General features: G+C 40.9%; 1 protein-coding gene across 1 annotated transcript in view; it reads left to right on the top strand.

Annotated features, from left to right (window-relative positions):
* The window catches only part of LOC138296500 (poly [ADP-ribose] polymerase tankyrase-1), a 734,848-nt gene that overhangs the window by 163,025 nt on the left and 555,412 nt on the right, over window positions 1-16,411 (top strand). The window contains exons 6-9 of the mRNA XM_069235671.1: window positions 1,690-1,876; window positions 2,170-2,291; window positions 11,408-11,499; window positions 11,581-11,659. Coding sequence (XP_069091772.1) covers window positions 1,690-1,876; window positions 2,170-2,291; window positions 11,408-11,499; window positions 11,581-11,659 — 480 coding nt within the window. The remainder of the gene's footprint in view (window positions 1-1,689; window positions 1,877-2,169; window positions 2,292-11,407; window positions 11,500-11,580; window positions 11,660-16,411) is intronic.

The following is a 16,411-nucleotide window of genomic DNA, read 5'->3' as shown; positions in this document are numbered from 1 at the left end:
AAGCAGTGGGAGCCTTATATACAATACCATACAGAGGCTCCTTTCGTAAGCAGCAATTTAGAGGAGGATTCAAGCCACAATCAGAGGCTTCTACCTTCCAACCTAAACAAGGGCAGCAACAACAACATGGTACCCTAGGGTTTCTACTAATCTCTCCTCCATCTGATGTTCTTCTGGCATATCAGGAAATTCCTCATAATACTGTTCCTCTTCGGCTAAGTGTTCCATATCAGTTTAATAAGAGGAGTGAAGGAATTCAGTGGGGGACAGCCCCTGCTGGGATGATATTTATTATTAAATCACTAAAGGTGTTCAGACACCCTTTCACAGCAGCAGAATTAGATGTGAAGGTGCACCTGCAAAACAGCCCCTAAGACAGAGTTTTCCAACGATTAAGAGCCCCGTCTGGCTTTCAAGGGGAATCCATAAGTAATTTATGATCGTGCCGTGCTTGGGCCGTTCTGCACGAGAGCGTCAGAAAAACAGCTCCATCCGCAACAAGGAGAATAAAAAGAGGACCGAGTCCCTAACAACCAGCGGTCGTGGTAAGGCGTTAGAGGGCACCATGCAAGAATTATACAAGGGCAATGCCCCCCCTCAAAGAAAGGCCCACGCTTCGGCATTAGAAATGCCTTTGAAGTTCCTTTTTTTTTTTTTTTTTTTTTATAAATTCCCAAGTTTGCTGGTGCCGACCGCACAAAAAGTGCTGATTTGGTTGCACAATCGCTCCTCTTCAGACAGTGCACTGTGACTCGCAGGGTTCAAATCCCCCCTGCAGCTCCACAGTAAAGTTCACATTAAATACAATCATGTTTTTAAGTAATAGGGGAACTCTGAACTGGATGCAAGCAGCAAAGAGATAATTGGCTGCTGTTTATTCTTCAGTAAAGAAGGAGAAGCATAATCTGAAGCCGCCGGTCCTGACATAGAATTATGGTGGATTGTTGTGTGGGTCAGCGTTGCTTTTTAGAAAATTGTCCTGTCGACCATCTGGTACGGCCATGCCCCCTAGCAGTAACTATTTGAAGTGGACCGAAGTACACTTGCAGCTGCTTCTTTGGCCCTTAAGCTTCTGGTAGCCCTTTCGTTTGTGCCATTCCAGATTGCTCCATAATTCCTCGCATTGACTTGAAGCAGTTTTATGCTCTGGTAATTATAATTTTTTACAATTAAAACATACTTTTACAAGATTTACATGAAGCTGGTTTCAGTTATTTTTCCCCAAAATATTCACACTTCTGTACCATTATTTGTGATAACATTTGAAAAACAATATAGAGTTGTTGTTCATTAAAAAAAAAGGTGTCCTTATATGTGCACTGTACGTACAGCGTGTGATTTTTTGTTTCTTATTTTTTTGCCTCATTGTGAAAGAAATTCCTGAGTTCCTAGCTCAGTGAAAATTTGCATTTAGAGAAAACTTGTTCTATTTACAGTGTGTCTGCTGTAGCAAAAGACTTAAAAAGATTACCAATTGTTTTCTATTTTGCATATAGTTGAAATGGGTGAAATTAATTTTGTACAGTTGTGGTTGACTGAAAATTAAGTATGCAGTTCCACGGATTTGAGTGATAAACCTAGCGTCAACAATTATTTTCCGTATGGAAGATATATTTACCAGCTGTAAAACCTCTGTTTAAAATTGTAACCGCCTTGTTAAATATTAATGTAGCCCTGTTCAACTTTCAGCATGGAGCATGTGTTAACGCAATGGATCTGTGGCAGTTCACACCATTACATGAAGCTGCATCGAAGAACCGTGTGGAAGTCTGTTCCTTATTGCTAAGCCATGGTGCTGATCCAACTTTAGTCAACTGTCATGGCAAGAGTGCTGTGGACATGGCTCCTACTCCTGAACTGAAGGAGCGCTTGACATGTATGTATCTTGCAAAATTAACAAATTCCTTCCCACCAAACATTCATAAAAATGGAGTGTATTCACTTTAAATTCAGAAACCTCACACATGAGGCCTATTGATCCTGGTCTAATTTTGTTATCAGAAAACGAATGGTTTGTAGTTCTGCTTCGGCCATTAATTTTCTCATCCTCTTCCTTTGATGAAGTGCTCTTATGGTATATTACTTAATGTTAGCTTCCTGCATTTCACAGTAAATTTACAGGATTGTGTTGAAATGATATTCATTTTAAAACTCTGCTTTTCCAAATAGATGAATTCAAAGGACATTCCTTACTTCAAGCAGCCAGAGAAGCAGATCTGGCAAAAGTGAAAAAGACACTTGGTTTGGAGATCATTAACTTCAAGCAACCTCAGTCCCACGAGACTGCACTGGTGAGGAAGCAATATGTACTTTTTAAAAATGTTTGTGGTCTTTAGGTGACAATCTAACGTTTAGACATGGCACCAAAATGTGAAAAAATCTATATTAAGGCCATTTTAGCATAATGAATATGCATACATGAACACATATGATGGGGCGTTTAGGAGGAAATGGGGGCACAGTCAGTGTGGGACATCTTGCAATGTCTGTGACAAGGCCAGTTACCTTTGGAAGTAAGGGTTGCCTAGTAATGCTTTTCTTGGGTTGCATATTTTATTAATTTGTAACGTTCTCAAACAATGCCCCCAGAGTCAAAGCACCTCAAAGCACCTGATATTAATATAGTTGGTATTACAATGTGTTAAAAAAATGCATATGAAGAAAGTGTTGTGAGATGTTAAAACAGGCGTGATATGTGAGGTACAGACTGAGTATTAAATGATTTCCACTTAAAGTGCTCCACAATGACTTCAAACAGTAAAATTGCATCTTATGTGGGACAGGGCCTTAGTTTAGATGTCTATGCTTACAGAAGCATAGGAACAAAACTAAGCAAATTTAGCTAGAGAAAATCTAGTATTTAGGTATTTCTCAAGTAAGTGAGATTTTGGGGGACATTTAAATAGTTTGAAGGGGGTAAAGCGGTCTCAGGGACCCTGATTTTGTTTGAATCTGTTTTTATTTATTTTGTATTTTATTGTTGAAATTCAGTAAGAGTGTACATAATGGTACATACTGGTTAATAACATCTTCAACAAGACTCATGGACACTGATAGTGGCTTCTACGTCCTAGGCAAGTGCCCAGAGAACAACTATGCAGATAAAGAACTTTTCATGTAGTGTTTGCTCTGTCTGCAAAGTTTAGTTTTGTTCTTGACTACGTGGCAGCCGCTGGAGATGTGCAAGAGATTTATGGTTATTTATGTAGTGCCTTGTAAATTAAACAGACAGTTTTGTAAAGTTGTCTTGCCACAGTTAGGGGCCATTTTAGTGATTGCCACCAGTGCTATATGGTCATATTTGTGAGAATGTGACATAAACCTTGTTACAACATGGAAGGACCCAAATTTTAGAGATACAAGGCCTTTTTTTGTTTTTTAGGTAGTCCAATGAGGCAAGGGAAAGAGTGAGAGATTGAACTGCAATTTTCAAGTTGTTTAGTGGTAGGAAAGGTTTGCTTTTGCCCAGGAGGGGAGCCCAGGACCATCTTGTCGTGCACCAGGAGGCGCGGACACCGGAAGAGGAGCCGGACCCCATGTGCTGAAAGCGCCGCTCATCCATTTCGGTGCTGGACGTGCCCGGGCCAAGGGCCGGCCCATCCACGCCCATCAGCGCCAGGAAGAGCCAGGGCTGGGCTCTCCCTCCTGGTTTTTCACCAGTAGACCTCCCATACTGGTGAGTTGCTGGTAATTAAAAACAACGCCCAAGTTCTTGTCCTTGCCCAGTGCCCCTGCCCCTGTACATCAAGGGGGATATAAGAAGCTCTGGCCATTAGACATTGAGAGACAAAATGGGGAACAGGAAAGCGAGTGGCAAACAAAACGGGCTGGGAGGGATTAGAGAGCTTCCCAGACATTCTGCAGAGAATTGTACCATGGACCAAATAGACAAGCTTATTGAGGAAGTGGAAAGTCTGCTAGCCCCAAAGACTAAAACACTTGGGAAGAGAGGGGCTGAAGTACCAACAAAAGACATTAAGTCTTTTTTTTTCTTTTTTCTACAGCTTTCCTATTTAGGAGTGATTTGTCCCCATGGATGATGGGCAACAACATAAAGATGACTAATAATAATAAGAATGTCAGGTGGGCAGTGGTGGCAAATGATATGAAGGTCCAGGGTGTAATTTATCAAAATGTAAAAGAGAGCTTATCTCCCTTGATGTCTACTGACCCTTTACTAGTAGACTTTGTGCAGTTGCACTGCTGTTTGATGAACCGATTGAGGCCCCTCTTCATGGTAGCAAGAAAAAGAGAAGGGGACACGGTAGACCACTGAGGTGGTTTACTAACCCCTGTCACCAGGTAAAATCACAGCTGTTGGGAGGACTGCAAACAGGGAATAATTCTGAGATAAGTGTGGTGAGGAATCTTTATGAAAAGACACTAAACGAAGCTAAAAAAGAGTGGGAGAACGCTAAATGGGACACCTTAGTTGATGCCCTTCAAGAGGGAGACATTAAACTTTTCCGGAAGATGGTGGCAGAGAGGAAAAATCCTGAAAAAGATGAGTGACCCATCAATCAAGCATGAAAGATGGGTGTCTCACTTTGAGGGGGGAAATGACTATTAGGGTGTACCTGTTGAACAGGTTAGCCAATTTGATTATCTGGGGATAAGATTATCTGATAATTTCTCACGGACGGTGCTATTCTAGAAGAGTGCTGTTTCCGTTCAGCAGCAGTCAGTGGCAATCAGAAGGAAAATCAAAAATTCCATGGGAGGGCAAATTTTGCCAGGTATTACGGTAAATAAAGCTGCTGCAGTGACCGCTGCAATTTATGACACCGAACTTTGGGGGTACTGTAATTCTCAGAAATTGACCTTGGTAGAAAATACATTCTTGCGTTCCTTGCTACATTTACCAGTTAGCAAGCCACTTATCCCCCTTAGATTCGATTTGGCACTTAATCAGATCCGCAAAGTAATTGCCTTGAGACCACTCATATATTGTGTGTGCCTTTGGTCTTCTGAGTATCTGGTCCTTTATCGAGCAGCTATATCTGAGTTACTAATACTTGACGGTGTAGTATTAATCCCCTGGTTTCAACACATTAGAGATTTGTGTCACTGGATCAAAATGGAGGAGGTATGGAGGTCTCCCCAGACTATAACATGAGATGTGATAATGCGTATAAAGAGATTTTATTGAAAGGCAGTTTTGATCCAGACATGGCGTAGCCCGACAGCAGGCAGCAGAACGGACCAATATTTAAATCATAAATGCTCACCAAAGTTTGAACACTATATGGATAATGTAGAACCAACCCAGTCTAAAAGCCTTTTTATTAAATTTAGATTGGGGATCTTGCCACTGAATTCTTTTTACTATGGGTTGGAACAAAGCCAGCTGTGTGTCTAGTTTTTGTTATTGCTGTCCGGTCAAAGTCGAGACCCTGGCCCACTTTGTATTCTTCTCCCCAAGATATCTGACATCTAGGAGGAAGAGAATCATCCCCCTATGCAGGCTCTTTGGTGTAATGACCTAGAGGGAATCACTTCGCATATTGACAAGTGACTCTAGTGAAAAGGTTGCGTTTGCTTTAACCAGATCTCCAATGTGCATGGTCCGAGAGATCTAGGGGAGTTCTGCACTTGGCTGGTTCGTAACCTTTTACCGTGACCCCTGGCTGGAATTGTGATCTATTGGAGTCTGTGGACGATACCAGACAGCGGCAGGCTCACCAGAGAGACTGCTTGTGAGGCCCTTTCTACTTAGTGATATTATGGATTTTGATTAAAATTATATTTTATGTATTGTTAATATGCTTTTTAGGAACAATATATATATTATTTTTGCTTTTATGGCTTTTAGCCAAAATAAAGCTATATTAGTGGATTCAACCGTTTAAAGGTGAGAAAAGCTGATATGATCGGATTTATCCAATTTTTGTTTCTGTAAATTTGGTCATGAAAAATATTTAAAAAATCAGTTTTTAATTCATTTATCTAGTAGGTGTCAACTGTTTACCCAATTGTGAATGTTGAGCTGCTAGGAGGAATAAGATAATACCATCAAAATCGAGACAGAGGTGTAACTGACTTTAATATGTGTGTATATATGATATTAAATTTCTAGGTTAGTAGGAACATATGGAGTTCAATATTGATAATGGAAAATAAAGCTGCCAATATTGAGCCTACCCTACAACTCAAAGGGGTCTCTTTAATGACAAACTCCAATTTTAACATATTGATTTTTGTCTGCAAGATGGAATTCAAGCCATTTTAACATTGTGCATTTACTCCAAGGCACTTTTTGAAGGTGGAGGGTAGTATTGACGGTCCAAAGTATCAAACGACTAGAAGAAACCGAATGGAACTGTTATTGTTAAAAACAAAATATATATATATCTTATTCACCTCTGTTAAGGTGCTGTGCCCAGTACCAAAACTACATCTGAAATGGCTTTCTTTCAGATAGCTCCTGAGCTGAAACACAACACAGATTTAAATGATTCTCATGAATTATTGTATACTCCGGGCTACTGGAATTATGCGTCAGGGAACAATCAAACTATGTGGCAAGGTTGGCTAAATTATGTGGCAAGAAAAGGCAAATTATGTGTCATAATGCAGCACATTTTGCGATTTGTACTACTTCATTATTTTGACATTTTTACTCATGGTAAGACCAGACAAATATTTCACCTTATTTGCACCTGGTTAATAACCAAATACAGCAAAAAACTACTGAAATATGACTACTGAACATTTGTGAAAGACCTTCACTGCGCAGGAACCCATGTCGCCAAATTTTAATACCTTTTGGATCCTTTTGAGTTGGAAGTTCTTTTTTGTTAATTCATCATCCCCTGCATTATCTACAGATATTATGTGGCAAATGCAGCAAATTCATAATTGCATGGAAAATACGTCTGCCGCAGAATCACTAGATTCCAGTGTTCCTGAGTGTACCTGTAATAGGGTGAAAAATCTAAAAGCATTTTGGATCAGCTATTGTTTTTTGAGTGAAGATGTGATATAAACTTTTATGTAGGTCAGGCACACAATGATCAAATAACTAATTGACAATTTCAAGCCAGTCAGGATTACAGCTTGGATGATCGTCTGGGGCAGATTTGGTGGTATTGGTCAGCTACATAAGTAAGAGTTTAGTTTGCTTAACATTGTAATTTAAAGAAGACTCCTTAACCTACTTGAGATGAGACCATGAGTTTCTAGTTTTTTGTTAATAGTTATGTTGGGCTTAACTTTTATTGTGGAAAAACTTGGTGAACTTGTTACAGTTCTCTGCCCCAGTTTCAAACTTTGTTGTTTGATTACGCAATTAATTTGAAACTGCTTAGCCCTAAACAGCTCATTGCTGAAGTACATAGTTTTGGTTAGATATACATTTGTCTTGTACACAGGCCGTTCAGGTTTTAGGGTATGTCTCCATACCCTGCATTTCCTTTCAATACCTCATTATTTTTTTCATTATTAAAATTGTCATTGTGCCTGTTTGTAAGTGTTTTCCATCTAGGTCAACGTCTTGTTGCTTTGTTTTGTATCCTATAGTGTTTAAAGATGTACTTATATTTTCCTCTGTATGTTATGTTGCAATTGTTGAGCCATAATGGAACCAAATCCGTTATAAGTTCATTTGAGTGTCTCAGTTTTAGTGGGGGCTGATCCTCGTCCGTATCATAAACTGAAGCATAGTGTGTTTGCAGTCAGTTGTGCAGATCTGAGATTCTTGTTGAAGGGCATCCTGTGGCTTCTCAGTAATTGAGCTAGGGAGAGGGCATTTCTTAATTCCCTGATTGTGTGGTGTTGCTGTCTATGAGGATTTCTGTTTCATTTATGTTTCAACTGAAAATAACTTCTTCATGCTGTAAAAGAAATGTTTCTGTAATCAAGTGGAGTGATTTATCTAGTCTGATAAGGATTTGAATGACATCTACATGCATTTTTAATTAAACTTGCTGCTCAAGGGAGAGAATCTCTGCAAGCAGTTTAGTAATGTTGCAGAGTAGCGAAGGGAATAGATAACCATGGGGGAACCTGGTTCCCGTGAGTTTTGTTGTCCATTCCCATTTTTATTTATGACAGTTGTGTGAGAGAAATAGAGTATGAATGAAATCACAGTGAATGTTAATGTACTTCTCAGGCCCCTTCCCCAACATAGATGGTTAAATATTAATGCCAAGTGACACTTAGCACATTTTTATGTAGCTGCAATGTTACTATATGGGAGAGAAAGCATACATGGCAAACAGGTAGTTCACAGTAACTTATAGGACTGTAGAAGCCTAATTATTCAGCACCCATTCAGGATACAAACGACCGTTAGCCAGCTCTTCTAGATAAACATAATGAATTTATTAGGGATAGAATAGAAAGACATGTACATGGAGGATGCTCTGTACTAGTGTACACTCGAGCAGCCTAATACAAGGAAGTAATACACGATCTTTTATAGTATTAAACCACAAACATAATTCAACGTCTTATTGGTTCTTTGGCGTATGACTACTTCTCCATTATGGCTGAGGTCGTTTTTCATATCATACCATATATAGTAACAAAAAGCATAGAAAAGGATTTTACACAAGGTGGCCTACGTGCCTAATATCACATGGTCCATCTTGTGACAGAACTTGAGAACATCACGTACTCAGACTGGTACTTTCCAGAAGGGAGATTGCTTCAGCTAGCATGCAATGACGATGATATTTCATGATGGCTGTTCAGAGAGCAAGCCTTGCAACATAATGCGTTCCTAGCAGTAGCAAATTACATTTGTAGGCCTCTTTACTTAATGCTAGGCCTGTGCAGAGATTGTCATTGTGTATCACAGGGGCCACTAGGCATATCATCCCTAAGAACTGTAAAATGGGATTCCACAGGACCATTCTTCTAGACTTAAGGTGAGTACAGTGGAGGGTCCTAGGCCACACCAACAGGTCACCTCGAGCAGCACAGGGGCGGCGGCGTGCAGTTCAGCATCTGGTGCCCTGTGTATAATTTCTCACAAGTACAAATTCAGCCATCCACTGACGTTCTAGATTTAACTTAACACCTTGTTCAGGAGGGACGACTGCTCCTATGTGTATTTGAATGTTCTTGTTAATCGCATGCATGATCATTTTAGTGCATTCACTGCATAATATGACCTACTTGTTTTGGTTTTCCCAGCTGTTAATCAAGAATGGGCTTTTTGGTTTGTTTCGCTTCAACTCTGACAAGATGAGATGCTGGTTGAGTTTAAGGAAGGTGTTGTTCACTTGTTAAATAAAATATGTAACAACCACTTTTTACAGCACTGTACAGGGCCAAGGGAGGTCAGCAGTAGATTTGTAATTTATTAAGTCTTTCTGATCCAGCAACCCAACCCAAGAACCGAACATACTCATCATGAGACTTCGACGATAACCTGTTATCATTCAGGAGAGTTGTGCTCAATACTGTTTAACATCTGAATAAAGATATTTTAAAACAAACCTTCACAATGGTTCAGGGAGTGTGTTAAAACAGAGTTAAGGCAGAACAGATCAAGCAAGTTCAGAAAAATGCTGCTATTTTCCCTAGACTGCGGCATAACCACAGGAGAGATGCTGTGGTGGAAACGCCTGTGCTTCTCATTAGGCATTCTTTAGGGGTTGAAGTAGTGATGTGTTGACCCTGTCATTTTCGATAACTGTATACATTCTTCATCCTATAGGCACAATTTAAATAACAATATGTGGACTACTTCATGTAATACTAGTCACAGAAATACTGGATGTGATGGTGAAAAGTTTATTCTTCCATTTGTTCAGATATTCAATATTGGTATTATGATTACAATCAGTGTATGAAGACAAATGATATATATATATTTTTTAAGTACATGTATACGTATTGAGTATTTATTACTGATTTTATATCGGCATATTATGAATGTTAATACTGTACTGCAAGAATATCCTAGGCTAAATAGTGGCTTCCAGAATATTGGGTGTATATATGTGTGTATATTACTTTTTCCAAGGTACATATCAGTTATTATAGTGACTTCTAGATACTTACCTTAACAATATTTTAGTAGTCGATATTTTGACTACAATATTTCTGCAGAAAGCTGTTAAGCTTAAAATGTAATAATACTGTACACTGTGACCAGAGCTCAGTGACCGTAATTTAAATCGGGCACAGCATTCAGCAGCACTCCTGGGTGCATCTTACAGCACCCTGAAAGACCTATAGTTAAGGGAGGTAGCTGAGGAAAGTATAACACCAAAGTTTGCTTAGAATATCCCCCTTACCCAGGGGGTCATCAGGGATGCTCCTGGAGAACACTAGATGTGCCGTTTAGGAGGTCTCTCTTGTACTCTTATAAGTGCCCTCAATCCAGCCAGAAATTAAAAATCTATGTGAACCCATGTTACAAAGTGGTGCCAGGGAACAACGAGCAAGAAGCTTTCATATTTACGTTGTGAAAAACACAGGATTGCTTACGACCTTGCTAAAAGGAGTGCACAATTTAGCATTTAGATGAAATTGAAAACTCACTAAAACTCTCTCTTCAGTGCTGACCTTGTTTCCACCAGTAAAATGTTTCAAAAATTGCAAAGGGAGTGTTAAGTATTGATTTTGCGTTCTAATGGGCATATTGTCCATTGGCTTCCGGCCATAAATAACTGATTTGTAGACTGGGTTGGGCACTGATAGTCAATGCCACTGATGAGCGAAAATGCAAAGGTTTTCTTTATTTTTACTAGCTTTGAAATGTATTTGGAATAAATTTCGACCTTTGCGAATGGTGTGTGTCTTTTTGCTTTGCCATTTAAACCCCTAACTTTTACAATAATTAAATGGACATTTTTATTTTACACTAACAATGCGAAGAGAAAATGTCAGTATACTTGTTTCCAGCTGGTCTGGGCCTGTTTAGAATGAATGGCTTGCAGTGTGTTGAAAATTATATTGCAGTGTGAAAAGACGTAGCAAGAGTACACACAAACACTTCGGAAACTTTGTGAAATAAAAAATCTGGAACTTTCTAAAACCGTAAAACTTCACAGATAGAAAATAGAGACCTTTGTTACCAAACAAGAAAGAGGAATTAGTTTTGGCTACATTAAACATGTGTGCATTGAAAGTTTTGAAAACATGGAGATGTTTTTACTTCTTTTTAATCATTTTAAAATGCCATCTTGAGAATGTAAGTGTGATCATTTATATATTGTACTGCGACTGTATACATGCTTATTGTTGTCACTGCAGTTAGGAAGTGTGTTTTCAGAGTGAAAACGTCATATTGCTATTGATGGACGCCAGAAATGAGTTCAATCTCTAAAAATGCATCTCTACTTACCTCTCTCTGAATCTGTCAAATGCCTGGAGACTGTCTTGAAATCACGTATTTATTAGTACCATTTTGCTTTGCTTTCGTTTCTCATACATTCATGTTATTTTTTTCCAGCATTGTTCAGTGGCATCCCTGCATCCGAAACGCAAACAAATCACAGAATTATTGCTCAGGAAAGGAGCCAGTGTAAACGAAAAAAATAAAGAGTATGTTAACTTTATTTATAGTTAATTCTCATTCATAGGTATATTCGCATTTTTAAAACTTGTCTCATTTTTTTTACCTAGTTTGATGACACCACTCCACGTGGCAGCAGAAAGAGCTCATAATGATGTCTTAGAAGTTCTACACAAGCATGGAGCGAAGGTAGTCTTTCTTGAGTTTGCCTTGTTAGAATCTGTATTTGGGTAAAATTGTGTTAGAAAGGCAGCAGCTTTTGTATCTAGTGTCTTTACTGTCTAGTCAGAAATTTCAAAAATATCAACTTAACTTATTGAAAGTGTTTGGAATGTGTGCCAAGGCAACTAGGCTTGTTGACTCTTAAAGCAGAGCCAAATCTAAAAACACAGCAGGAATGAAACTAAAATCAGAGAATCAAATGCATTTTTAAAGAATTGCTGAAGCCCACTGTAGAAATAATTTTTCGAAGATTGAATGTTCCATGGTCCATTGGCTACTTTCCATAACTGTAAAAAAAAAAAAAAAAAAAAATACATCCTAGTACTGGATTCTTTTGAAGCAAAGGACTAAAATCAAAGACTCTGATGTTAAATGTAATGATCTAGAGGGGGCATAGATTGTTAAACTGAATAAATAAAAATCCTGCACAAATGAAGGGCTAGTGTCCGATATTGTGTAATCCATATCTTATCACTAGAACCCAGCCTGATTCTTTGTGCTAGCCTTAGTGACTTTTTTTAGGGCAAGGTCCTCAAGATACAGGCAAATATTTTAGACTCCCTTCAGTTTTCCGGTATGGGGAAAGATATTTGGGGGAATGTAAAGCCTGAGGGGGTCCCATTTTGTCTACTTTTCTGGTGCCCTTGGTAGCCGAGGTGGTGTCTGCTTTCTCCCAATGTAAATCGGGAGCTCCCTCAAATCAGATTCCCCATCACATGCTGAAATCGGTTGCGGATATCATTGGCCTGGTCTATCGCCGTGTATTTGAAGCTTCTATTTGGAAAAGGATCTTCACGAAGGAATGGAAACTGGCTAATGTCGTCCCCTCTGTTAAAAAAAAAAAAAAAGCCCAATGCGGATCCTGAATCATTGTCAAACTTCAGACCGGTTTCTCTATTGCCAGCAGCAGCTAAGGTCCCGGAAAAATTGGGTAATACATGTTAGAAATTGGGTCTCTGGTTGACAGTCAGTATGCCCTCTGTCTAAGCAGGGACCCTCACTCTAGCCACGGTAAGGAAGATACACCCCCTTTATAAAGCCTGCTCACCCCCTTGGTAGCTTGGCACAATTAGGCTTATCATGGAGGCAATGTGTGAAGTATTTGTACCACCACTAACACAGTGAAAACACCACAAAAGTGACACAGCACCAGTTTAAAAAAATAGCCAATATTCATCTAAATCAAACAAGACGAAAACAACATAAATTCAACAAAACAAGCCAAGTTAAGAATTTTTAAAGTAAAAAGAGTCTTAATCCAGAGAAATCAATGGATGCATTGTTTTTACTTTAAGTACCTGGTTTTCGTCAAAAATAAAGCGGCACGGGCAAGCGTACTTTGGAAAAGTCAGCGTTGCGTTGATTCCTTACTTGCAAGTGAGGCTGTACATCATTTCTCCTTCAGTTGGATAGGGGATGTCATTTTTCTCCAGCAGAAGAGTGATGCGTCGATTTCCTGACGGGCAACCTCAAGTCCGTGCAGGTTCGCAATGATTTTGACGATGTGCGAAATTCTTGGTGGTGAAGAGCTTCGCTGCGTGGGTGATGCGTTGATTTTGGCAGCTGCATACAGGTGTTGCATCAATTTTCCTAGTGCGATGCAGGTGGTGCGGCGAATTTTCAGCTGCAAAGCAGGTACTGCATTGATGATTCTCCCTCACGGCTCCTGTGAGTGAATTTCAGTCTTGGTTACACCAGCTTCTCCTTACAGGGTCCTGGCACTGGATTGAGCACCACTTAACAAGGTAGGAGTCTCAGCAAGAGATTCCAGGTTCTGGCAGAGGAAGTCTTTGATGGCCCTGAGACTTCAGAACAGAGGGTAAAGCTCAGTCTAAGCGCTTGGAGACACTGTTCAATCAAGAGAAAACACAGCAAAGTCCAGCGATTGTCTTCTCAAAGACAGAAGCAGCAACTACAGGCCAACCCAGCAAAGCACACTCACAGGCAAAGGGGCAGTACTCCTTCTCTAGCTCTTCAACTCTTCTCCTTGGCAGAGGTTTCTTTTGAACCAGAAGTAATCTAAAAGTGTGGGGTTTTGGGTCTACTACTTATTCCCATTTCTGCCTTTGAAGTATACTACAAAGGAAAGTCTCTATTGTTGATAAGATCCTGCCTTGGCCTGGCCCCAGACACACACCAGGGTTTGGAGACTGCATTGTGTGAGAACAGGCACAGCCCTTTCAGGTGTAGGTGTCAGCTCCTCCCTCCCCACTGTCGCCCAGGAGATGGATCAGGATATGCAGGACACTCCCCAGCTCCCTTTGTGTCACTGTCTATAGGGAATTCACAAATAGGCCAACTGTCAGTCTGACTAAGACGTGGGTTGCACGGGAAGGCAGAGGCACAGAACGGTTAAGCAAAAAAATGCCCTCTTTCTAAAAGTGTCATTTTGAAACTCACAATCTAAAAACCAACTTTACCAAAAGATGTATTATTAAATTGTGAGTTCAGAGACCCCAAACTCCACATCTCTATCTACTCCTAATTGGAAACCACACTTAAGTGATTAAAAGGCAGTCCCCAGGTGAACCTATGAGATAGTTAGGCCTTGGAACAGTGAAACCGAATTTGGCAGTATTTCACTGTCAGGCCATGTAAAACACATCAGTACATGTTCTACCTTTACATACACTGCACCTTCCCATGGGGCTACCTAGGGCCTACCTTAGGGGTGCCTTACATGTACAAAAAGGGAAGGTTTGGGCCTGGCAAGTGGGTAAATTTGCCATGTTGAATTGGCAGTTTAAAACTGCACACATAGACACTGCAGTGGCAATTCTGAGCCATGTTTACAGGGCTACTCATGCGAGTGGTACAATCAGTGCTGCAGGCCCGGTAACAGTATCTGATTTACAGGCCCTGGGCACCTCTAGTGCACTTTACTAGGGACTTACTAGCAAATAAAATATGCCAATCATGGAAAAGCCTTTGATCAATACAGTTTACACAGAGAGCACTTGCACTTTAGCACTGGTCAGCAGTGGTAAAGTGCCCAGAGTCTTAAAGCCAACAAAAACTGGTAAAAAAAAAAAAAATAGGAGGAAGGAGGCAAAAAGTTTGGGGATGACCCCGCAAAAAGAGCCAGGTCCCACAACACAGCCGACCACTTTTCTGGAAGACAACAATGTGCTTCACCTCTCTCAATCTTGGTTCAGATCCCGTCACAGCACAGAGGCCGCTTTTCTTCATCTCCAAGTCCATTAGATTCAATCTGGACTCTGGCCTTAACGTTGTCTTGGTGCTGTTGGATGTGTCTGCCCTATCAATACAGTCAACCATGGCATCCTTCCCGTCAGGTTAAAGCAGATGGGGTGACTGACACAGCTGCTGAATGGCTAAGGTCCTTTCTGGCCGACTGGGAATAGGTGGTTTGGATAAAAACATTTGTGTCTGAGGCTAAGGGCCTGAGATGGGGAGTGCCGCAGGGATCTTCCCCCAGCCCTACCCTTTTTACCCTTTTTAATATCTACCTGGCTCCCCCAGCTGCAGTGGTGGAATTATTTGACATCAGAGTCATCTCATACGCAGGTGATACTTGAGGAACTTGCACCTTATACCAGGTCCAGGTAAATGTGCCCTTCAAGCATACCAGTGTCTTGGGGAGGCTACCCATCCCAAGCCATGTAATACCTATTTCCACAGGAAGAGGGTGTTCACCCCCCCCCCCCAGCAGGAGGGCAGAAACCTGTCTGAGTGCTGGAAGCAGCTTGGGCTACACAGAAAACCTGAAAAGGCTGGTAGGAGCAATGCTGGGATCCTCTAAGGAGTCCCCAAAGTGCCTATAATCTTACTTCCAATACTGGCAACAGCACCGGGGTATGATTCCGACATGTTTGATAGCAAACATGCCTAGGTTCGGAGTTACCATTATGTAGCTGGACATAAGTAGTGACCTATGTACAGTACATGCATAAAATGGTGTCCCTGCACTCACAAAGTCCAGGAAAATGGAACTGAAGTTTGTGGGGGCACCTCTGCTAGTGCAGGGGTGCCCTTAAACAGAGGTACTTTCACCCTGCCGTCTGGGCTAGGAGGGCCTGCCATCGGAGTAACGTGCAGTGACCTGTAGTGAAAAGGGTGCATGCACCCTTTCACGCAGGCTGCAATGACAGGCCTGCAGATACTCTTTGCACGGGCTCCCCATGGGTGGGATAATACATGCTGCAGCCCATGGGGATCCTCTGGTATCCTAATGCCCTGGTTACCCTATACTAGGGACTTACATAGGGCCACCAGTATGCTAAATGTGGGGTGTAAGTAACATTTTACCAAGTTAGAAGGGAGAGAGCATAATCACTGGGTTCCTGGTTAGCAGGATCCCAGTGAACACAGTCAAACATACTGACAACAGGCAGAAAATGGTGGTAACCATGCCAAGAAAGAGGGTACTTTCCTACAATACCCAACTTCTGTTTATGTATGATATGGACTCAGTTGAGATGAAAGACACTTTATCAGACTGTGTGACTGCAGTGTTGGACTGGCTGAAAGTTAATAAACTCCAGTGGAATCCAGATTAGATGGATGTGCAATTATTTGGCCAAGATCCATCTCTGGGATGGAAGTGAGCCTGGCCAGAGCAGGCGCCACCTCCCCTTCCCCCCACAACACCTGCTAGAAATTTAGGGATCCTTTTTCATACCAGCTTTCTTTTGGGGCCCAGGTATCAGCTGTAGTGAAAACGTGCTTTTGAATTATGAAGATGTTGAAAAATGTTCT

Source organism: Pleurodeles waltl, chromosome 1_2 (genome assembly GCF_031143425.1).
Source record: "Pleurodeles waltl isolate 20211129_DDA chromosome 1_2, aPleWal1.hap1.20221129, whole genome shotgun sequence".
Classification (NCBI taxonomy): Eukaryota; Metazoa; Chordata; class Amphibia; order Caudata; family Salamandridae; genus Pleurodeles; species Pleurodeles waltl.
This window is presented reverse-complemented; position numbering and strand designations above follow the sequence as displayed.